This window comes from Mesoplodon densirostris, chromosome 4 (genome assembly GCF_025265405.1).
Source record: "Mesoplodon densirostris isolate mMesDen1 chromosome 4, mMesDen1 primary haplotype, whole genome shotgun sequence".
NCBI classification, from domain to species: Eukaryota; Metazoa; Chordata; class Mammalia; order Artiodactyla; family Ziphiidae; genus Mesoplodon; species Mesoplodon densirostris.
In genome coordinates, this window is record NC_082664.1 from 47,403,573 (window position 1) to 47,428,798 (window position 25,226).

General features: G+C 39.2%; 1 protein-coding gene across 1 annotated transcript in view; it reads left to right on the forward strand.

Annotated features, from left to right (window-relative positions):
- DLGAP5 (DLG associated protein 5) overlaps positions 1-23,285 on the forward strand; it is a 40,104-nt gene extending 16,819 nt beyond the window's left edge. The window contains exons 11-19 of the mRNA XM_060096180.1: positions 1,316-1,401; positions 2,170-2,330; positions 8,600-8,692; positions 12,011-12,230; positions 15,089-15,272; positions 17,528-17,588; positions 18,415-18,658; positions 19,495-19,544; positions 22,660-23,285. Coding sequence (XP_059952163.1) covers positions 1,316-1,401; positions 2,170-2,330; positions 8,600-8,692; positions 12,011-12,230; positions 15,089-15,272; positions 17,528-17,588; positions 18,415-18,658; positions 19,495-19,544; positions 22,660-22,800 — 1,240 coding nt within the window. The 3' untranslated portion in view covers positions 22,801-23,285. The remainder of the gene's footprint in view (positions 1-1,315; positions 1,402-2,169; positions 2,331-8,599; positions 8,693-12,010; positions 12,231-15,088; positions 15,273-17,527; positions 17,589-18,414; positions 18,659-19,494; positions 19,545-22,659) is intronic.
- Positions 23,286-25,226: the final 1,941 nt, after the last annotated feature.

Consider the following 25,226-nt stretch of genomic DNA (forward strand, 5'->3'; position numbering starts at 1 on the left):
ATTCCCCTTGCTCTAGTTCTAATATCCATTCTTTCTATTATGAATGAGTATCTTTTTATATTTTGGGGAACCACTTCAATTGTTTTTAGAGCATAACGTTTTAGAATTATAAAGTCTTTCAGAGATTAGCTAATCCACTGTGTTGTTCAACTGAGACATTGAGATGATAAACAATTTATCCAACTAAATAATGTCAGATCTAAGCCAGGTCTCTTTCTCATTAATTAAGCTGTTCTCTGTTGCCACTGGACGTAGGCAGCTAAATTATTCTTCTAAGAAAAACTATCCTCAGTTTTCCTGCTTGGATGTTTTTGTAAAGAAACAGTTTAAATTTTTAAGCCAGGGTTTCTTTTTTTTAATAAATTTATTTATTTTATTTTATTTTTAAAATTTATTTTTGGCTGCGTTGGGTCTTCGTTGCTGCGCGCGGGCTTTCTCTAGCTGTGGTGAGCGGGGGCTATCTTCGTTGCGGTGCGTGGGCTCCTCATTGTGGTGGCTTCTCGTTGTGGAGCACGGGCTCTAGGTGTGTGGGCTTCAGTAGTTGTAGCTCGCAGTCTCAGTAGTTGTGGCTCATGGGCTCTAGAGCGCAGGCTCAGTAGTTCTGGGGCATGGGCTTAGTTGCTCTGTGGCATGTGGGATCTTCCCGGACCAGGGCTCGAACCCGTGTGCCCTGCATTGGCAGGCAGATTCTTAACCACTGTGCCACCAGGGAAGCCAGAGCCAGGGTTTCTTAACCTTGGTACTACTGACATTTTAGACTGGATAATTCTTGTTGTGGGGTCTGTCCCCTGCGTCGCAGGATGTTTTGTAGTATCCCTGGCCAGTAGCACTCCTCCAGTTCGTGACAATCAAAAATGCTTCTAGATATTGCCAAATACTCCCTGGTAGGAAAAATTGACCCAGTTGAGAACCATTGCCTTTGGACAAGCAAAGCCTAATAGAATCTGTAAGGCCCTATCACTGTAATTTGAGACTTACAGTAATTTGAGACTTAACAGTTTTTAGCTTCATCTTACTCTTGGCAATTGAATTCGTCTTAGTTCCATGGAAAATAACAGAACTAAGGAATGTCTGATTCTTTCTGCTTAGCCACTGAAAAATAAGAACAGAAAAGACTAGAAATATTAGCTTGAAAAATGGGCTCTTGGCATTAACCATCCACTTAAGTTTTAGGTGTGGAAGGATGAACATACATAGAATATCAAATTGTATTTATGGATTTTAACATATCACGTTTCATAAAATAATTAAGCATCAGCTCTGGGAAGTTAACATTGTATAATTGTCATAGTGCTAATGTATGTCATCATTTTAGAAATACTCTCCAGTCAGAAACTGAGAAGTTAACGTCACACTGCCTTGAGTGGGACAGGAAGCTTGAATTGGACATTCCAGATGACGGTGAGGGAACATTTATATGTTTCTATGTCTTACCTTTATTTATTTTAATATGGTTACATTTATTTAAAACACAAAAATCCAGTGTTGTCCAACTTTATAATTTCATTGTTATTCAAAATAGCAAGAATTTTTCATATCTCACATATGTTCACTAATATCTCTGTGCTAAAATGGTACCTGACTTAAAAGATATAAGTAGTTAGAATATTGACTATGATTCCTGAGAGTTAGACATTTGCCTATTTTATTATTAGATTGTTTTTTACTGTGACTTTATGAATGACAGCTATAGCTGGTATTGCTTAATTATACAAAAATATTTTCTGAACAAACATCACCTAAATCAATATGAAATCAAATCAAAGTCAATCAAGTTTTCTGAAAAGTTCCAACCTTACCTATTCAGGAAAGCTATTTAGGAAAAAGTCATTTGTGTGCTGCCACGTCAGTCCTCAGATACTGATGTGCAGTGAGTTGTTTGACGTTGAATTCTTGTAAAATACAAGGAGAGGTAGAATGCTCTTTACTGTGTAGCAATATGCATGAGAATGTATCTTGCTAATTTTTAGCAGGAATTGAAGCAGATGGTAAATGCTCAATATTTGTATGACAGAGTTTTGTAGTAGATATGTTTTGTTTTGCTTTAAAGTAAGAATTTGATTCTGTAACTGTAGGATATTTGGAATGAGGTCGTCTTATCAGCTGGTTGGCTTGCAATAAAGGTCCTGTCTTGTCCTTTAACTTTTAAAAACCTCATATTTCTTTTAGCTAAAGATCTTATTCGCACAGCAGTTGGTCAAACAAGACTCCTTATGAACGAAAGGTTCAAACAGTTTGAAGGACTGGTGGACAATTGTGAATATAAACGAGGTGAAAAGGAAACTACCTGTACAGATCTGGATGGATTTTGGGATATGCTTAGTTTTCAGGTATGTGGTCAAGTATTTTGAATATGTTAACTTTGAGTCTGTTTTTTTTGTTTTTTTTGTTTTTTTGAAAATGAAGTAACAGTAGTATAAAAGGGTTGGTATTAGCTACTTATGTGCCTGTAATATTATTTATGTATTTCTTTATTTATTTGTGGCTGCGTTGGGTCTTCGTTGCTGAGCGTGGGCTTTCTCCAGTTGGGGCGAGCGGGGGCTTCTCTTGTTGTGGAGCACAGGCTCTAGGTGTGCGGGCTTCAGTAGTTGTGGCACGTGGGCTTCAGTAGTTGTGGCTCATGGGCTTCAGAAGTTGTGGCTCGTGGGCTCTAGAGCACATGCTCAGTAGTTGTGGCGCACGGCCTTAGTTTTGCTCTGCAGCATGTGGGATCTTCCCGGACCAGGGCTTGAACCCGTGTTCCCTGCATTGGCAGGCGGATTCTTAACCACTGCACCAACAGGGAAGTCCCTGTGCCTGTAATATTAAATGAGATATTAGCACCTTTATAAACTGTAATGTGCTGTCTAAATTTTTTTTATTATTTTATTTATTTGTTTGTTTATTTGGCTACGTTGGGTCTTAGTTGCAGCACACGGGATCTCTGTTATGGCACGCGGGGTCTTTTAGTTGTGGCATTCGGGAATCTTTCAGTTGTGGCATGCAGGATCTTTAGTTGTGGTGCATGAACTCTTAGTTGCGGCATGTGGGATCTAGTTTCCTGACCAGGGATCGAACCCGGTCCCCCTGCATTGGGAGGGCGGAGTCTTAGCCACTGGACCACCAGGGAAGTCCCAAGTGCTGTCTAAATTTGATGACTGATTTCTTCTTCTCCCCTGTATTGTCAGTATGATTTCTATTTGGGTTGGAAACTGAGATTATATTCAACTGTTGAATAATCTGTAATGATTCTACATGTGAGAAGATGAGTAAATCTAGTCTTTAGTAGTTCCGTTCATCCAGCAGTTACTGAGTTCCTACCGTGTGCCAGGCATTGTATTAGGAGTTGATAAAATAAGGCACATTCTCTGCCCCAAAGGAGTTTGTAGTTTGATTAGTGAGTTAGACAAAATATATAATTCCAATCTAATGTAAAAAAGTGCTATGAGAGAGGGAATCACTAGGAAGATCAGTAAAGGCATGGGAGGAGATGATACTTTGTAGATTTTTGAGCATATTTTAGAAATAAGCATATAAATTACTATTTCAAGAACCTATAGTCAACACCTATTAGACATTTCAAGAAAGCCTCAAACCTGAAAGAAAGAAGCCAAAGCAAAAATAAGAAGAAAGGTATTTGGATGGAGGAAGTGGACCAATCTAGGAAGTAGTATCCAAATAATAGGAATTCCAGAAAAAGAGTACTGAAAAAATAGAAAATCATCAATGGAATGGTTTAAAAAGTTTCCCCAGTACTGCAGCACGTGAGTTCCAGATTGAAAGAGCCCACTGAGTGCCTAACACTGTGAATCAAGAGTAGACCCACACCAATGTCTGCCATTAAGTATAACTGTACAACTCTTGGGCTGAAGAGAAAACTGTAGAAGCTTCCAGAGAGAAAACAAGTTTCATACAAAGGGTCAAGGATCACAGTAGCCTTGGATTTCTCAACTGCAACATTTAAAGCTGGGAGAACAATGCCTTCAAACTTCTGAGGGAAAAAACTTCCAACCTGGAGCTCTGTAGCCAACCAATCAAGTGTGAGGGTGGAAGGGCATTTTCCAAACACACACAGTCTCAGATTTTACCTCCCAAGCACTCTTTCTCAGCAAGCTAAGTGAGAAAGTACCTCACAAAAATGAGGGAGTGAGCCAAGAATGGAGGAGGAGGTGGGTTGGATCCCCAGCAAGGGGCCAAGAGAATTGAGGCTGAGGGGAGACAAGAATGTGTGAAGCACGCTTAGGAAGCAGCACTTCCTGTTGAGCACAGGGGGACCAGGGGTTCTACCAGACCTGTCTCTGGAAAGCTGAACTGAGTAAAATACCTGATTTGTTTTTTATTAAGAGGAGATTTAATGCATTCTTTTTTTTTCTTTTTTAAAAATTCATTTTGTTTATTTATTTATTTTTGACTGCGTTGGGTCTTCGTTGCTACGCGTGGGCTTTCTCTAGTTGTGGCGAGCAGGGGCTACTCTGTTGCGGTGCGTGGGCTTCTCACTGTGGTGGCTTCTCTTGTTGCGGAGCACGGGCTCTAGGCGCATGGGCTTCAGTAGTTGTGGCACGTGGGCTCAGTAGTTGTGGCTCTAGGACTCTAGAGCACAGGCTCAGTAGCTGTGGCGCACGGGCTTAGTTGCTCCGCGGCATATGGGGTCTTCCCGGACCAGGGATCGAACCCGTGTCCCCTGCATTGGAAGGCTGATTCTTAACCATTGCGCAACCAGGGAAGTCCTTAAGAGGAGATTTATACTTACTGTGCAGAGTTTAGACTGAATCGTTGATAGACGCATGAACAACTAAGCAAACAAAAAGCAAAACAATTATTAAGTCTAGAGAAAAGTGAGTAAGGGAACATAATAGTCTCAATAACTTAATGGCCTGGATGTGAATAGTGTTTATGTAGTCATAATATAAGCATTACTTTGTGAGCAGTTTTTATACATTTACCAGTTTTCATATTGATGAGTTAGTTAACTAGTATCCTTTGATGGTGATCAATTAATTCTGTTTCTTACTATCATAGTTAATTTATGGATTTAAAGATATTTGATGTGTTTTCATTATTTACAGTTACTATCTTTATTGATGCTCATTTCTCAGCTTTGGCCAGTGACAGCCTCTTCAAACTGGCTGCTGGGGCCTTTTTTTTTTTTTTTTTAAGAGTTGTATTGAAGTATAATCTGTGTCATAAAATTTGCCTCTTTTAAATACCGTATGCTAACACATATATATGGAATCTAAAAAAAAAGAAAATGGTTCTGAAGAACCTAGGGGCAGGACAGGAATAAAGACGCAGACATAGAGAATGGATTTGAGGACGCGGGGAGGGGGGAGGATAGGCTGGGACGAAGTGAGAGAATGGGAAGGACATATATACACTACCAAATGTAAAATAGATAGCTAGTGGGAAGGAGCCGCATAGCACAGGGAGATCAGCTCTATGCTTTGTGTCTACCTAGAGGGGTGGGATAGGGAGGGTGTGAGGGAGATGCAAGAGGGAGGGGATATGGAGATATATGTATACATATAGCTGATTCACTTTGTTATACAGCAGAAACTAACACAACATTGTAAAGCAATTATACTCCAATAAAGATGTTAAAAAAAATTTGCCTGTTTTAAGTGTACAATTCAATGATTGTCAGTAAATTTACAGACTTGCACACCGTGACCATAATCCAAATTTAGAACATTTTTAGCACCACAAAAGGATCCTTCCTGCCTATTTGCAAGTCAATCCCCATTCTCACTCCTAGCCCCAGGCTTCACTAATCTTCTTGCTGTCTTTGTAGATTTGCCTTTTCTGGGCATTTCACATTACGCAGAATAATACAATATGTGGTCTTTTGTATGTGACTTCTTTCACTTAGCATGATGTTTCTGAGGTTCATCCATGTTGTAGTTTGTATCTATATTTATCAGTTGATGGACATTTATATTGTTTCTACTCTTTGGTGATTATGAATAGTCTTCTATGAATATTCATATACAAATATTAGTGTGGATATATATTGTCATTTCTCTCGGGTAGATACCTAGATTTTGCTGGATTGTGTAGTAATTATGTTTAACTTTTTCAGAAACTGCCAAACTGTTTTCCAAAGTGATTACACCATTTTGTCTCCACCAACGTGTGCTCCTGTTTCACCACATCCATACTTGTTATTGTCTGTCTTTTTTAATATAGCCATCCTAGTGGGTGAGAAGTGTCTCTATAGTTTTGATAATGATGTTAAGCATCTTTTCATGTGCTTATTAGCCGTTCATATGTCTTTTTTGGCAAAATGTCTAGTAAAATCTTTTGCCCATTTTTAAATTGGTTTGCCTTTATTATTGAGTGGTGTTTTTCATATATCCTGGATACAAGTCCTTTATCCGAAATATTATTTGCAAATATTTTCTTCCAATTTGTGGCTTCTGTTATAATTTCTTTCTTTTTTTTTTTTTTTTTGCGGTATGCGGGCCTCTCACTGTTGTGGCCTCCCCCGTTGCGGAGCACAGGCTCCGGACGCGCAGGCTCCGGACGCGCAGGCTCAGCGGCCATGGCTCACGGGCCCAGCCGCTCCGCGGCATATGGGATCCTCCCAGACCGGGGCACGAACCCGTATCCCCTGCATCGGCAGGCGGACTCTCAACCACTTGCGCCACCAGGGAGGCCCTCTGTTATAATTTCTTAATGATGTCTTTTGCAGTATAAATGTTTCTGATTTTTGTATTTTTTGGCCACACTGCGCGGCATGCAGGATCTTGGTTCCCTGACTAGGGACTGAACCCGTGCCCCTTGCATTGGGAGCGCAGAGTCTTAACCACTGGACCGCCAGGGAAGTCCCAAATGTTCTTGATTTTGATGAAGCTCAATTTATCAACTTTTTTTCTTTTATGTTGTGTACATGTCTAAGAACTCTTTTTGCCTAACCACAGGTCACAAAGATTTTCTCATGCTTTCTTCTAAAAGTGTTATAGTTTCAGCTCTTACAGTTAGGTCTGTGATCCATTTGGAGTTTGTTTTTCTGTATGGTGTAGATAAGAGTCTAAATTCATCTTTTTTCTTGAGGATATCCAATTTTCCCAGTACTGTTTCTTGAAAAGATTGTCTTTTCCTCATTGAATCACAGTGGCAACTTTTTGAAAATCAGTGATCATAAATGTAATCCTGAGTCATTTTGACATTAAAATTTTTTTTTTTGAGAGAGAGAGATTGAGAGTACATATGAATATAAATGCATAGTAAGGGGACTTGAAGCAAGTTTACCAAACTGTTGACAGTGGTTACCTCATTGGAGGAGATTGGAAATACCAGAAGGATGGGGATATTATTTGAATCTTTTAAAATGAGATTGTGTGAAGAGAATGAGAAGGCATGCCACAGACTGGGAAATGAATGTTTGCAAAAGATGTATCTGGAGCTTCCCTGGTGGCTCAGTGGTTGAGAGTCCGCCTGCTGATGCAGGGGACACGGGTTCGTGCCCTTGTCCGGGAAGATCCCACATGCCGCAGAGCGGCTGGGCCCATGAGCCATGGCCGCTGAGCCTGCACGTCCGGAGCCTGTGCTCCGCAACAGGAGAGGCCACAGCAGTGAGAGGCCCGCATACCACAAAAAAGAAAATGTATCTGATATTTGATACAAACATCTGTATCAAAATATCCAAAAACCCTTCAAACAACCTAATTTTTAGATGGAGAAAAGACCTGACCAGACCCTTCACCAAAGAAGATATACAGATGTCAAGTAAGCATATGACAAGATAAGGGAATTGCCAATTAAAACTACAATAAGCTACCACTGGATACCTATTAGAATGGCAAAAATCCAAACCACTGACAACACCAAATGCTGGTGAATATGGAGAGCAACAGGAACTCTGATTCATTGCTGGTGGTACATTGCAAAATGGTACAGCCACTTTGGAAGACAGTTTTTTACAAAACTAAACATGCTCTTATCATACAATCCAGCAATCACAGTCCTTGGTATTTTCCCAAATGACTGAAAACATATGTCTACACAAATATGTGTACACAGATGTTTATAGCATCTTTATTTATAATTGCCAAAACTTGGAAGCAACCAATATGTCCTGTAAAAAAAGAGAGATTGTATTCATATTTTGTAATTTAGGAAACAAAAACATTTAGGATATCTCTCCTACAATTTTAGTGATCAAAAATAATTTAGGAGAGTTATTCATATATGGCATTCTTTTTTTTTTTGCGGTACGCGGGTCTCTTCCCTCTGTGACCTCTCCTGTTGCAGAGCACAGGTTCAGGATGCACAGGCTCAGCAGCCATGGCTCACAGGCCTAGCCGCTCTGCAGCATGTGGGATCTTCCTGGGCCGGGGCACGAACCCGTGTCCCCTGCATCAGCAGGCGGACTCTCAACCACTGCGCCACCAGGGAATCCCCCATATATGACATTCTTTATGTAGATTTTGAAGGTTTGTAAGACCAAAAATAACAATGAACAATTTTACTATAAGAGTTTTTCATTTGAATACTAAATTCAAGGTGATTTAGTCTAATTTTATGTTGCCATTCTCAATTTTTTTGAAGCTTCAGTTTATTAGTTTGTAATTTTAATGTGGTTAGCATTAATCTGATAAACTTGTGCTTTATTTATTAATAGATAGAAGACGTAAATCAAAAATTCAACAATCTGACCAAACTTGAGGAATCTGGGTGGCAAAACAATAATAATACAAGCAAAAAAGTTTTTCGGGTAAGTTTGTGGGTTTCTAATATAGACTCTTCTACTCTAAAGAATTTTTATTTTCAAGCTTTATAAACATTTAGCTTCAGATTTTTTATCATTTTTTTAAAATAAGTTTCATATATTGCTTACAATGTGCTGATTGTCTTTGAAGAAAGAAAGGAAATGAGCAATGCAAAATTCAGGATGGTTATTTCCGGAGGAAGGATAGGGGCTATGATTGAATTGGGGTTGTGATTGATTGAGAGCTTCTGAGTTGCTACATAGTGCGTGTGTGTGTGTGTTTGTTTTATTCTTTAAATTGTGTTTATACTTTTTTTGTAATAATAATGGTAGAAGTAGATAATTTATGTAATGCTTAGTATGTGCCAAATGTTGTTCCAAATACTTTACATGTTTTAACTCATTTAATCCTCAACAATCCTACTGAAGTGGGTACTGTTATCCCCATTTTACAGTTGAGGAATATGAGGCCCAGAAATATTAAGTTACTTGCCCAAGATGGAGCTGGGTTTCAGGCCAGACTTTCTCATTCCAGAATTCCTATTCTTATCCAGTAGGCTGTGCTTTTGTGTGATATATTTCAAAATGAAAGATTTTTTGGGTTTTTTTTGGCCATGCCGAGTGGCTTGCGGGATCTTAGCTCCCCGACCAGGGATCGATCCTGGGCGCCCTGCAATGTAAACGCGGAGTCCTAACCACTGGACCGCCACAGAAGTCCTGAAACAATTTTTTAAATAGAAAAGAAAGAGGAACAATGGCTCTTTAGAATGTCTGTCTTCTTCCCTATACTTTGTCTTGTAAAATTTCCTATTACGCTACTTTATCATGATAGCTTCCATTCTTATCTATTTGTAGAATTTTTTCTAGTCATGTTTTAAACTCAGAGTTTTTGATTCAGATGAATGCTTCTCAAACCACAGTAGAGCATTGCCAGTTTTCCTTTTAGATTTTAGAAAAATGTCTGTGGTTATAAAATCAGGTTTCTAGATTGGTACTTTATCATGCTATGTAATCCGTAGAAAAACTGTTTTGAATCCTTAGGAGTTTAAGCTGTTAGAGTATTAAAGAAACGTTTTAATAAAATTATTTTACTAATTGTTATGACAAAGACTCAAAGGACATTGACAAAATTGATTGAATGAGTTTTAAATCTACTAAACAATGAAGGATGCTTGAACATTTTGAAGCTACTGTGGATATTTCTTATTGAGTACTTAGTCCCGGAAACATTAATATCATCAGTGATGCAGATAATGGCTGTATCAGTACAGCAGTATATCAGAGCCTTGTAATTCTGCCCCTTATCACCAGGTGTCTCTCTCCTCCTACTTTATTTATAGGCTGCTGTTAGGATATCGAACAAATAAAATAAAATTTATCTTTTACCTGTACTTTGTTACCATTCCCTTCGACCTCCTATTCATTGCCTCTCATTCCATCACTTATCCTGTTTTCGTCTTTCCCTCTTTTTTCCATCAGTTTTTAGATATGTTTAAGGGTCTTATCTCTGTTTACATTAGGAAAAAGCAAAACAACAACAACTAAACCTGTGAGGTCCACATCTCTTCCAGTTATCTGTACCTCCCCTTCCCCATTCCCATTTCTTTCTCCCCAGTCACAGACAAGCTTCCTGAAAAAGTTGTCTATACTCTGTCTTTACTATTTTGGTTCCCACTTACCTTTCCAACTCACTGCAATTCAGCTTCACCCCCTCTATGCTTCCAGAACAGTTATAACCAAGGTTATTGATCCACTAATTGCTGCAGTTATTAGGTACTTAATTATAAAATCTAGTCCCTCTGCAGTATTAAATACAGTCTACTCCCTCTTTCTTGAAATTATATTATACTGATTTTCCTCCTTCCTCTGTCCCTTTTCTTCAGTCATGTTTGCAAGTTTCTTTCCATTCATCCCTTAAGTGTTTGTGATACTCCAGTTCCTACCTCGACTCTCTTCTCTCCTTCCATATTCTTCATGCGCAATCTTACCCACTCGGCGATGATTCCCGAATCTGTATTTCAAACCACTCTTACTGCTGACACAGTAATACTTTAAAATCTGTATATCCCAAACTGAAATCATCTCCACACACATCGATGTTTCCCTGTCTCAGAGAATGGTATTATCATCCCTCCAGGCGTCCAAGCTAGAAACCTGGCTATCTTCTGTGGTCCTTTCCTTTCTGTATTTCACCACCTTCACCCGCACCTATCTAAAAGATTGCTAAGTCCTCTCAGTTCTTCCTCGTAAATATCTCCTGAATCTGTTTACTTTTTTCCATTTTTTCCCTCCGTGATCTAAGTACTAGCATCTTTTTCCAGTATCACTGAAGTAATCTCCTTCCTAACTGGCTTGTAACCCTCCAATCCATTCTCCAGGCTGGACACAGAGTGACTTTTCCAGAATGCAAATTTGATAATGTTAACCTCCTGATGAAAAATCATCAGTAAACTCTGTTACTTTGTCCTCTGTGTAAATGTAGCTCCTCAAAATAGTTACATGTGAGGGATTATAATTAGCTGTTACTTACCTCTTGCCAACTCCTCTGTGCTTCCTTTCATTTCTGGTTTTGCAAACATGCTATTCTCTACCTAGCCCTTTCCTCATCCCATCTTGTAGCCCACCTAGCTGTGATTTCAGCTCAGGTGCTACTTCCTATAAACCTTTCTTGATGCCTCTGAATTTCAGCCCTCTGAATTTCTTTCTAACACGACATTTATTCTTCTCAGTGTCCTTATCTAGCCCTTCCACTGTGAAGCTGAGGACTCCTTGAGGGCAGGAACTTTGTCCTTTACCTTTTGACCCCCAGCATTTTATTTATTTATTTATTTATTAAAAATGTATTATTTTTAAATTTTTGCCTGCTTTGGGTCTTCCTTGCTGCACGTGGGCTTTCTCTAGTTGCAGCAAGCGGGGCCCCTCTTCGTTGCGGTGCGCAGGCTTCTCATTGCAGTGGCTTCTCTTATTGTGGAGCACGGGCTCTAGGCACACGGGCTTCAGTAGTTGCAGCACTCGGACTCAGTAGTTGTAGCCCGTGGGCTTCGGAGCACAGACTCAGTAGCTGTGGTACACGAGCTTAGTTGCTCCGCGGCATGAGGGATCTTCCCGGACCAGGGATTGAACCTGTGTCCCCTGTATTGGCAAGCGGATTCTTAACCACTGCGCCACCAGGGAAGTCCAACCCCCCCCACCCCAGCATTTTAGCACGTATTAGGAGCTTGGTAAGTATATGATGAATGTGTTGAGTATTTCATGTATGCCTTATTTGTTTTTCTTATAAGATGGTAATGAATCCCTTTAATAAGTCATAATTTCTCTTCACAGAAAAAAGTTGTCTCAGGTATAGCGAGTAAACCCAAACAGGATGATCGTGGAAGAATTGCAGCTAGAAATCGCCTAGCTGCCGTAAAAAGTGCAGTGAGAGAGAGAATTAAGCAGGAAGAACATGCTGAGGCAGCAGCCTCTGCAATGCCAAAGGAAGTGGATAAAATAGTGTTTGATGCTGGATTTTTCAGAATTGAAAGTCCCGTTAAATCATTCTCAGGTTAGTTTTTCTGCTGATACTACTAAAGGGAAATATTTGGGTTGGATGGGAGCTTGTGTAAGAGGTGAAAAATAGTTTTCACATGAAGATTTATGTGTTTTCTGTGATTTCTGAGAAATAGCTTATGGAAGGTGGGTTTGGTTTTATTTTCATTTGGAGTAAAAATTTTCCTCCTATCTTTTTGAAATACAGAATGTACCAATTTTCTTATTTTATTTTATTAAAAAAAATTTTTGTAATTTATTTATTTGGCTGCACCGGGTCTTAGTTGCGGCATGCGAACTCTTAGTTGTGGCATGTGGGATCTAGTTCCCTGATCAGGGATCGAACCTGGGCCCCCTGCATTGGGAGTGCGGAGTCTTAGCTGCTGAACCACCAGGGAAGTCCCCCATTTTCCTAATTTTAAAATATTGCAGTGTAACCAGCTTTTACTACTTCAGGAAACCATTCTTTCTTATGATTTTCTAACTCTGGTTGTATTTTTCAATAGCTATTTTTCATAGGCTATCTTTATTAGATTGAATTTATTTACCTAGATTGAAATTATATATAAGCCATACAATGACAGGTCATAGTTGAAGTAATCTGTTCCTTCAATCTTGGTAGACACTTCTATTAATGCTTTAAGTGCTAGATGTTTATTTTCAAGGAGAAAGGGGCTAAGTCCTCTTTAACTACTAATCAGCAGAAGGGATTTTTTTTCCTATTATTTAACTGTGTCCACTTGGAAGATTTCTGACAATAAACTTGAGTTGCTATTTAATATTTACATTAAAATGTAAATTTATCACCTCAAGTATATTATTACCTCCCTGTCAATTTAGGTATCACACCTAGTGTATGGTTTTGGCGTGTTTCCTTTACTCCAAGCAGCTGCACTCCCTGGACTCCAGGAATTGCCTCACTGCTAATGGCATGCGTCCTTGTTACTTACTTCCCAAGGATCCTAGTGGTTTCCATGACTATGGGCCCACTGCTGTCTATTCTTTCAGGGAGCCATCTGGGCACTTATGACTAGAGAGATCAAGGTTTTTGACCAAAATTGATCTTTCTGAAATTGAGTTTTAATTATAGAACTCAATAGAGTTTTAATTGTAGAACTCATAGTTTATATGAGGTTTGTTACAAAACAGAAGTCCCCCAAGAAGCCCCACTCCTCCCATTTGTCACTTCCTAAAGGCAACCACTTCCAGTGCTTAAAGGAGTCTTGGGGTATTGTTTACAGCCCTCTCTAAACAAGGTGTAGATTTTTTTCTTGAATTATTCCTTTGATGTACTTTCCTTGGTTTTCTCTGGTCTTTCTTTCAGAAACTCTTATCTTTCTCCTGGGAAATAGACTGTTTTTATCATTCTTTCCTGTACTTGTCATTTTCTTCTACTTCCTGAATTTCTTCAACTTTCCTGTTGGCTATCATGTTTTTAATTCCCAAGAACTCTTAGTCTTTGAATGTTCCATTTTATAACATTCTGTACTTATTTCATAAGTGCACTGTCTTATTTTTCTACAGACGTTAACGATAGCCTTTTTCTTTTCTTTTCTTTTTTTTTTTTTTTTTGCGGTACGCGGGCCTCTCACTGTTGTGGCCTCTCCCGTTGCGGAGCACAGGCTCCGGACGCGCAGGCTCAGTAGCCATGGCTCACGGGCCCAGCCGCTCCGCGGCATGTGGGATCTTCCCGGACCAGGGCACGAACTCGTGTCCCCTCCATCGACAGGCGGACTCTCAACCACTGCGCCACCAGGGAAGCCCAACGATAGCTTTTATGTATTCTTCCCCTGGATAGTTTGTTCCAAGATACTCTCATCTGTTTGGTTTTGGTTTCTGTCTCTCGTATTAGAGGCTTCCATCGGGTGTCTGATGATCATTCACTGCCTGCTCATGGTTAAGAGCAGGACTCTGCACGGCAGCATGTGGGTAATAAGGTCTTTACTGTGGGGTGATTTAGCTGCACCATTACGCTGGGAACCTGCACATCATCACTGTATTTAATTTAAGTCTTTTCTCATGGGCTAGTTAGATTCCCCAGAGAAGATCCTTCTGATCTGTTGCCTGGAGGGTATAATTCTGGCTTCCAGTCTTTCAGGAGCCACATGGGGGGAGGGAAACTGAGTGTATCAACAATTTAAAAAATACTCATTTAATCCCCCCCCTTTCCATATAGTACCCATCTCTCAACCTTATCCCCTAAACCAGAGACGCCCTGTTTCACCTTTTTGGGGAGATAAGCCTCTAGTTTTTTTTATCTTGGTAGTGGGAGGGGGGTTGTTGACAGTTTCCCAGCTGTGCATAATGAGGAAAGGAATCTGGACTCTAATTCTTCTTTAAACTGACTTTGAGCCAATCTTCCTGTTTTTACCTCTGCTTGCAGAGATTCTTGAGGCCACCAATTCTTTTGAGAGGTGCTGCGGTACAAACTGGGTTGATTCACATCTTTCCTGACTAGTGGCTTAGGATTTATTTTCTTGAGTCTACTGAGTAATATCCCACTCATCTATCTACATTACGCTTCCAAACTTTTCTGAGTTTTGTTGTTTCTGGTTTAGTTTCCTTTGTCCTTGAAAATTATATTTCAAATTTTAAAAGCCACTGACCTTAAAAAAAAGGATGCTTTGTCCTTGTAGCATTCAACCTTTCAAAGTTATCTGTTACTGTTTATAGTAGTGGGATGTCAAGAGGAAGCAGTTTAGTGTGTGTATTCAGTACTATCTTTAACTGAAAGTCCCAGGCATTGACTTTAACAAACATTATTTTATAGGAGAAAGGTAGGGGAATAGGAAGAATTTGCACTGTCTTCCTAGTTATAATGAAAAATGAATGAAAGAGCTTTTTGGTATTAAGATGATTTCTCTCATCTTCTAGGACTTTCTTCTGAATGTCTTTCTCAACGACTTAGAATACCTAAGTCTGTCAGCAAAGCTGCGTCTGAGAGCAGGGCTGAGATGGGCGTTCTAAGACAAACTACATCACCAGAGAATCCTGATCCCCAGGGTACCAAAATTGAACATGTTGATCAGACTTTGATTTCAAATATTCCTGGAAACAGGTATTTCTTTAATATGTTATTATTAAGAGTTTAACAGATGCAGACATTAAATACCATTTCAGATTGTTAACCTGGTTAAGTATGCAAGATATGTATTGTTTATTAAATTTCACAATGACCCTGTAACGTATAGGCAATACTTCTATTTTTTTTTTTTTTTTTTTTCTTTTTGCGGTATGTGGGCCTCTCACTGTTGTGGCCTCTCCCGTTGCGGAGCACAGGCTCCGGATGCGCAGGCCCAGCGGCCATGGCTCACGGGCCCAGCCGCTCCGTGGCATATGGGATCCTCCCAGACCGGGGCACGAACCCGTATCCCCTGCATCGGCAGGCGGACTCTTAACCACTGCGCCACCAGGGAGGCCCAATACTTCTATTTTATAAATGAGGAAATTAGGGCTTCAGATTTCAGATTGGTAAATGGTCATATCTAGATGGGCAAAGTAAATGCTGCAGAACCAAGAAGAAAAGAAGTAATATCATGTTCTTTGTTGATAAACGGCCTGAAACTTTGGTGCTTGACAGATCTGAGCTCAAAACCATCTCTATAACATACTAGCTATGAAACTTCAGGACAAGCTTAATTAACTCACTAAGCTTCAGTTTCATCATCCACAAAACAGTGCTGACACCTCCCTGCGGGGTCGTTGAGAGGTAGGCACGTTTGTACCGGCCATTATCGAAAGTACCTTGAGGTTGCTGACTTGACAGATGGCAGTGAGAGAAGGGGGAGCTAATATGTACTGAACAATTATTATGGGCTGGACATTGTTCAAGGTTCCTATCATATATTATCTCATTTAATCCTCAGAACAACCATGTGAGGTACTAGATCTCCATTTTTAAAAAATGAGGAAACTTGAGAAGTTAGTAACTTACCCCAATTCAGCTTTTACAGTTGGTGAGAGTGGATGTTACCTACGTTCCTTATGCTACATAGTACTGCCTCCGCACAGATGCATCAAAATTACCTATATAGTCCTTGTTCGTGGAACATAAATGTACCAGAGATATGATAGGAAAAAGATACTTTAAGTGGGAAATAAAATTGTAGTCTGGAGCCAAGATAGGCCTGTTGGATTTATTATTAATCTGGAGATGCGACAGCATTGAATATTCTGCTGTCACACCAAACAAGGTTGTCAAAAAATAAAGAGCACCCTATGCATTGACTATTTCAATGGGGAAACAAGTGAAAGTGTTTCTTTTTAAATCTTTCATGGAACAAGTGATAAAATTTCTAGTTTTCAGTATAAACTAAAGAATATTTAGCCTTTGTAGGGATTACATTAGTTTAGATGTTTTAGAAATCTGTGCATTATAAAATACCAATTTATTGTCATTTCTTAAATGCAAGTTACTTTACTTTGTATACCCTGTAGTTCATTATCTTGTACTAAGAAGATCCAAAATTGTATTTAAGTGATATTACAAGTACTCTTTAAAAATATTTTTTACTTTATTTCCGATAATAGTCCTGAAAGAGCATCTTACAAATAAACAACTTCACACAATGAAGGCAAAGTGAAGCTGAAAACCAGAAAAATAGAGTATATATACATATTTTTATTTTTATTTTTTGTGGGGGGTGTTTCTGGTTTTTTTTCTCGCGGTACGCGGGCCTCTCACTGTTGTAGCCTCTCCCGTTGCGGAGCACAGGCTCCGGACGCGCAGGCCCAGCGGCCATGGCTCATGGGCCCAGCCGCTCCGCGGCATGTGGGATCCTCCCAGACCGGGGCACGAACCCGTGTCCCCTGCATCGGCAGGCAGACTCTCAACCACTGCGCCACCAGGGAAGCCCTATACATATTTTTAAATGACTCCAAGAGGTTGAGACAAATGTTTCTAGTAAAATTCAAGTTAAGAACTTCAGGATTAGAATATATTGTGCTATAACTAGCTAACAAGTAAAGGTAGGCAACTCCAGCCATACAATAATTGAGTTGATGCTTTAATCCCCCAGAAGTAAGCTTTATCCTGACTTTCTCTAGTATGTGGCTCTGGATTTGGCTGAGGTTCAAAAGATTGCCAGCAGACTGACCAGCATGGACACAAGCTTGTGAGATTTCTGAGGAAAATGTGTTTGGTTTGTAAGGCCATCCTGCAGTAGCTGTCGTCCAAAACTAATCTGTTTGGATCAGGCCTGATCTTGGATGAGGCTCCATCTTTGACCCATAAAGGATAGTCTCAAAACACAAGTCAAAACATAGCAAAATGTTTAATTATCTGAGTACAATGCTGCTTTTTTCTCTTTTTAGGAACAGCATAGTAGAAGATGCTAAGTGTCCTGGATTACAAGATTTAATTGAAGTAAACCATGTAAGTCCTATTCCAGTGCATTAGATAGCCCACTATGTTATCTATTTATATCATTATATATAGTAACTCCATAAACAACCTCCGGAATTTCCATTGGAAATCTAAAGCAGTCATATAGAATGACAGTTCTTATTTCAAAGACCTTTGGCTTGTTTGAGATCATAGTGCCAATTTGGTTTTCAGCTCACATCAAGATTATTTTTGTAAATAAAGTTTTATGGTATCACAGCCACAGTCATTTGTTTATGTATTGTATCTGGCTGCTTTCAAAATACAACGGTAGAGTGTTCATGTTTGTGCAGAGACTCTTTGGATCACAAAGCCTAAAATATTTATAGTTGGCTCTTGAACAACAGCATGAGGGGGGTGCCATCCCTCTGCACAGTCAAAAATCCACGTATAACTTACAGTTGGTGCACCCCTTATACTTGGTTCTTCCATATTTGTGGGTCCGCATCCATGGATTCAACCAACCACAGATCCTGTAGTATTTACCATTGTAAAGATTCTGCGTATAAGTGGACCCTCACAGTTCAAACCCATGTTGTTCAAGGGTCAACTGTACTACCTGGCCTATCACATGGAATGTTTGCCAATCTCTGAGCTGGACTGTTGGTACTTGCTGAGAAACTTTCCTTCATTTATACTACTGCTGTAATGTTATCTGGTCTAATTGTTCAAGAAGCAAGATGGTAGGATTTACAGTGTTCTTTAGCTTGTGCTCAGAATGTTATCCTTCTATTATTTCTTATTTTTAATAGCAATAAGACTTTTTCTGTTTATTTCAGTTTTGGGTAATTAAATGTAATAACATTTTTATTTCCAGGATGTAAATAAGATAAACTTTGAAATAAATTGTTTACCTAATGAAAGAATGAATTGGGCTCTCCTTGCTGGCAAAGTGGCAAATGATGTTAATACTAACAAAAAGGAAGAAATTTCAGATGTTGTGTATGGAATGGAACTAAATTCAATTACAGCACAGGATGTTTTGATGATTAGCCCTGAAAAAAATGTACCATCACAAAATAACATCTCACAGGAAGAAGAAACAAAAATTTCTCAGTCAGGTAAAGTCTTTTAATGTATTTAAATGAGGCTTTGTTAAATAAATGAACTTAGACTAAAGTATAGATTATTATAAACACTTCGGGATACAGTTTCCAAGAATGAAGGGTGAGAAATTGGACACTTGCAATAAATATCTTGTGAGAATTAGTTTGTGTTGTGGTACCCTACTATTCACCCAAACCTTTTGAGGTAGACCCATTAAAAATCAACAACAGATACTAATCCATATTGGATGTCAGCAGCACTTTACATTAGACCTAACTATGTGGGATCCTTTGTTGTTTGTGAGGACTCAGAAAAATTCCCTGAAGTTTTTTTAGTTCTCTTCTTTTCCATCAAACATCCTCAAACCTTTCTTCAAAACACCCTCTTTTTCTGCCCTAATGCCTTTTCCTACCTACTGTGTTGTGATTGTTCAGTAGGAAATGGCTCTTGTATTTTTGTTATAATATAATGTGTGATGGTTTCACCTACTATTTTCATCTGCTACTGCATGGTGCTCTTCTGGGTGGGGTCTAAGGCAAAATAAACATTATAACTTTGGTCAGACATTTAAGGCACTCCAGCTATGTTCTAGCATCTTTTGGGTACCTTTAAATTACAAGCATGAGATTTATTTATAGAAGCCTTTTTTTATACTGAAATTAAGGATGAGAATTTTACAAAGAAATTTAACTACATTAAAAAAATATTATAGCATAAGATGATCCATATTTTTCTTAGCATATGATGTATGGAATTTTTCATATCTTTCAAGGCTTTGTTCCTTTCTAACAACACTTAACTGTGAGAATATTACTTTAAAAGTTAAAAATTTTTCCTTTTTGTTTTTCAGTACCATTTGATAATAAAAGTCTCACTACTGAATGCCATCTTCTTGATTCAGTAAGTTTTCCAACTTGATTTGAAAAGTTCTTTATATTCCAGATTTGTTTTATAAAATGAATATTACTCACTTTTCAATTTATGTGCAAAGTTTACATCTTGTCATTGTTTTATTTACTCTGAAATCCACTTTTATTCATTTTTTCTCAAAATGGGAAAAATTGTATTAAGTTATAGTAATACTTTAAAATATAGTGTGCTTTAGTATTAAACTCTGAAGATTTAATTCTCTATATGTTTTATGTATCAAATTTGTTGTGACAAAGTGGTTGAATACTTGAATATCTAATATGTAGCTTGGATTATGCTGGGTAGTTCTCAGTGATGTATGAAAAATATAATGCAAGGTTTCTATCCTTTTGAAGCTTACAGTTGGGGAGATAATGTCTGTCCTACCTTCAGTCATTGCTTATTTTCATTCTAGTTCTTTTAGATTACTATATTTATATCCTGCTATTTTATTTGGAAGCTCCCCAGCCTTTACTTTTAGTGACCTCTTGCCTCTAAATCTAGTTCAAACATTTGCCCATCTGTGAAGCCTTCCTGTAAAAGCTCTCATCTCTCGCATGTTAATTTCTGTATAGGCACAGGTGAACAATGCATACAGTGCACACACTGAATCTCTTATTAAGAGTATAATATGGATAAATGATACTGTATTCCTAAAACATACTGTACTTTCAGGAATCTATTTCCCTTATTAACTATAAATTCCTCTTTAGGCAGAGCTGTCTGATGCGCATTCATGGATGCTGGCACTGAATAGTAGGGCATGAATGGAATAGTGCTCTCTTGCCTACTAAGTGTTTACAGCATTGGCTTTTAGCCCAACTGCCAGATATTTTTATTTCAATGATCTGTATTAGGACGTTTGTCAGGCGATTTTAACATGTGGCATGGTCAGCAACTCTGGTTTATAACCTTACCTTGAAATTTTCCAGGACCAATTGCTAAAATAAATCAGGGAGTGGCTTTGGTTTGCTAATCTTCGATCTCAGAATATAAAAAATTCATTAAGGCAAATGTAGGATCAAACAGAAACAATTTTTTGGGGGCCTCCCTGGTGGCGCAGTGGTTGAGAGTCCGCCTGCCGATGCAGGGGATACGGGTTCGTGCCCCGGTCTGGGAGGATCCCATATGCCGCGGAGCGGCTGGGCCCGTGAGCCATGGCCGCTGGGCCTGCGCGTCCGGAGCCTGTGCTCCGCAATGGGAGAGGCCACAACGGTGAGAGGCCCGCATACCGCAAAAAGAAAAAAAAAAAAAAAAAAACAGAAACAATTTTTGTTAACCTCATGAAGGCTGGCAAATGCTTGGCTTCCTTAAGCCACTAATTCCTTAAGGGCCTCTGAATATGTTGGCTTTTATTATCTTCCGAAGATGCCTTCTTTGTATTCAGCCTCCTGGGCTGGCTGCATCTCAGGGGCTGAATGGAGTGTGTTACTGCAACCACACTGCTCGTTCTTAGTCTTGGCCTTCTTTATTTATTTATTTTAAAAATAAATTTATTTATTTTATTTTTGGCTACATTGGGTCTTCGTTGCTGCACACGGGCTTTCTCTAGTTGTGGTGAGCAGGGGCTATTCTTCGTTACAGTGCGCGGGCTTCTCATTGTGGTGGCTTCTCTTGTTGTGGACCATGGGTTCTAGGCATGCAGGCTCAGTAGTTGTGGCACACAGGCTTAGTTGCTCCGCAGCATGTGGGATCTTCCCAGACCAGGGCTCGAACCCGCGTGCCCTGCATTGACAGGCAGATTCTTAACCACTGCACCACTAGGGAAGTCCTAGTCCAAGTCTTCTTTTTTTTTTTTTAATTAATTAATTAATTTATTAATTTATTTTGGCTGCATTGGGGTCTTCATTGCTACGTGCGGGCTTTCTCTAGTTGTGGCAAGCAGGAGCTACTCTTCGTTGTAAGTTGCAGAGCATGGGCTCTAGGCGCACGGGCTCAGTAGTTGTGGCTCATGGCCTCTAGAGCACAGGCTCAGTAGTTGTGGCTCATGGGCTTTAGTTGCTGTGGCATGTGCGATCTTTCCAGACCAGGGCTTGAACCTGTGTCCCCTGCATTGGCAGGCGGATTCTTTTTTTTTTTTTTTTTTCTTTTTGCGGTATGTGGGCCTCTCACTGTTGTGGCCTCTCCCGTTGCGGAGCACAGGCTCCGGACGTGCAGGCCCAGAGGCCATGGCTCACGGGCCCAGCCGCTCCGCGGCATATGGGATCCTCCCAGACCGGGGCACGAACCCGTATCCCCTGCATCGGCAGGCGGACTCTTAACCACTGCGCCACCAGGGAGGCCCGGCAGGCGGATTCTTAACCACTGCGCCACCAGGGAAGTCCCAGTCTTGGGCTTCTTTAATCCTAGGCTGAGACCTAGAGGGACGGGATTTCAGCATAAGGCCAATTTATATAAACCTGATTTAATCTTGTTCTCAGAGCTGAATTCTGAATGATTGGTTCTGATAATATGTGGTATTATAAGTAAATCTGGATGTTAATGAATCATAATATTCTATTTTCGATACATTAGTAATATGATTAAAATTACTTCACAGTTATCATATATTATCTTGTTGATAAATCTTAGTATCTTAAAACTTAGTCTCCCTGTGAATTATTTTCCACTTCCATAAATTTTAGAATTTATATTTTTGGATTTTTTTTTTTAATAGGTCCACCTGTCTATTTTAGACCCACATTATTACTAGCTCTATGCATCATTTGAACTTGAAGTAGGGTTTGAGAGGGAACAAAGAAAAGGATCCCAGCAGGATCACACTAGTAAAAGACCTATTAAGTACAATTATATGGACTAGGATTCGTGGAATCTGCATAAGTGGCCTCAGTTTTATTCATCCTGCATATGTTGCTGAAGTCCATTTACATATTACTAATCACCTTTTAAGGTGTATGTTCCTAATATGCTTTTCAGTTAAAAAAAACTATATGTTTGAAATTAGATCCGTGGAAAGTAGCATAATCATGTTATTAATAATTTTTATTGTGTATAAGAAATGTCATTTATATTATTAATTAATCCATTACTAATTTGCAATGTTGAAAACTTAATTGGTGAAACTCTTGATGGTTACTTTAGTGACTTCTCTAAATTTATTCTCTAGCCAGGCCTAAACTGCAGTAACACATTCACTCAGGTGGAAAGAAGACATCAAGAACATACCAGACACATTCCCTTTGGTGGTAACCTGATTACGTTTTCACCTCTAAGGCCCCTCAGTGGAGATCAACCAGAAGAATTTTGAATTTAAAAATAAATCCAGACATTTTTCTTCATGTTATCAGTGCTGTGGTATATTCTTAGGATACTGAAAAGTTGAAGAATATGTATTTGTGTTCACTTCTATTCAATCCATTTATATAGTGTCATACAGCAGCCCTCCGTATACTGAGGGCTTACTGTTGGGGACTTGAGCATCCTTGAATTTTGATATTCATGTGTGTGTGTCAGGGGAGGAGGGGGGTCCTGGAACCAATACCCCCCACCCCAGGATTCTGAGGAACAACTGTATACTATTTCAATATTCAGTGTTCATCAAAGTATGTTTTAGATAGGATACTGTTTCTCAAGGGAAGTGGGGATATTTTGTATATTAACCATGCAGAATAAAAATGTACTGTGCCTTGCCTCTCGTTTAAAATGTATAAGCTTAAATGTTAAGTATACCTACTCAGAGCTAATGAACATTCTTTCATTTAATCAAAATACAATGTTAAACTCTGACAGAAACATTTGCATTCCTTTATACTTTATTCTTAATTTGAACTCTTAAATTTGTTGATGTTGAACAGCTTTGCATATTGCATTTTCCAGGGTGTGTTGAGTTTCTTTAGATGAGCTTTCTGGATTCTGAAGTCAGTTTACATGCTGCAGTTTCAAATGGTTAAATTAAATTATAAGCGGTTCCCATTAAATTTTTGTATTTTTTTTTCATTTTCCCCTTGACGTGACTGACAGCCTTTGAAGGAAATGCTGCCTTCCCTTAAAGAGAATTATATCAATCACTTAACGCGTTCGAAATATTTTCTCTTTTATAAAACTCTTAACTACAGGATTTGTAGAAGACAGGGTGATCAGAATAACAGAGCACCAAGATGACTCATTGTAGCTAAAGCTGGTCACCAGACCTGGATCCAGTTTTTTCTGTTTGCAAATGAGGTGAGTGTTCGAGGTATTCACCAAACAAGCAGCAACTTTATGGATAGTCCTTTAAGATGAGGAGTTTCCAAACAAGAAAGGAAAGCACATCTACTTTTGTTGTCAGAGGAAGGTATGTTAGGCTTGTGGAAAAGACAGTATTTATTATCAAGCCCACGTGAGCAGCTATGTGAGGTGCTGGTTTAGAAGCATAGTCTCAGAATGCCTAATCTTAACAAAATATAAAAGCAGCTTTAACAGCCCATTTTTGAATAATTCAAGCAAGTCATTCAGAACAAAGAAACATTTTATGTAAAAGTTAGCGTTTCCTAAGGGCCCAGGGCCATGAACATGTAAAAGAAATGGGTACAAAGTAACCCAAGACTTAGAATCTATATAAAGCAATATGCAACAATTGGACTTCCCTGGTGGTGCAGTGGATAAGACTCCGAGATCCCAATGCAGGGGGTCTGGGTTCGATCCCTGGTCAGGGAACTAGATCCCACATGCATACCACAACTAAGGAGCCCATGTGCCACAGCTAAGGAGCTGGCGAGCCGCAACTCAGGAGCCCTGGAGCCACAACTAAGGAGCCTGCCTGTCTCAACTAAGACCTGGCGCAACCAAATAAATGAATTTTTTAAAAAAATGCAACATAACAATAAAGTAATATTTGCCCTCAAGGATAAAGTAGGTGAGAATAAAACAATGTGAATAAACATGATTTTTTTTGTAGGTCTAATAAGATGCACTATTGAATCATTTAGAAAGCTTTTGGCTATTAAGTGATAATGAATTGAACTCGAATTGGCTTAACAGTAAGGAAATTTATTATTTCACAAGTTGTCAAGGTGATTTCAGGCACTTTACAATCAACAGCTCAATGATGCCATCGAAGTCCAACATCTGTTCATAGTTCATTCTGGCATCCTTGCTGTCAGTGTCTCTAAAGCTGGGTCCTTTTGGAGTCACATGATGGTTACTGGTGGTAATCAGAGCTGTGTCCTTCCCTTTAGTCTTGTTAGGCCAGCTAATGCCACATCTCCATCTGCAGATCAGCTGGGGTTTGCTTAAACTAATCAGGTTTCCCTATTTTATCTGGGATTATACCTGGGTAAAACCAGGACTGTTAGGAAGCAGGGAATGAGTTGGGTAGGCAGCCATCAATGTGTCCTACAACTAGAGAGAGTGTCCTTGGGCTATTGGATTCTAGAATTATGAGGTATTAAGAAAATCTTTAAAGACAAAATGAAAGAAAACTGGGTAGAACAAGAGCCTTTCCAAAAATTTTTAAAAAATGGAATTTCCATTTATTGAGGACCTACTATATGACAACCTCTTTGCAAACAATATTTATTCAATGGTCATAGTAACCCATTTTATAGACAAAAGATGTGTTATAAAATGTATTATACAGTTCGTTTTACAGACAAAGGAACGAAGGCTCAGAGGATTTAAGTAATTTTGTGTAAACCAAATTCCCTTTTTTCTCCATAGCTTACTGTGTTCTTCTGTTTAATCACTGGAGTAGAA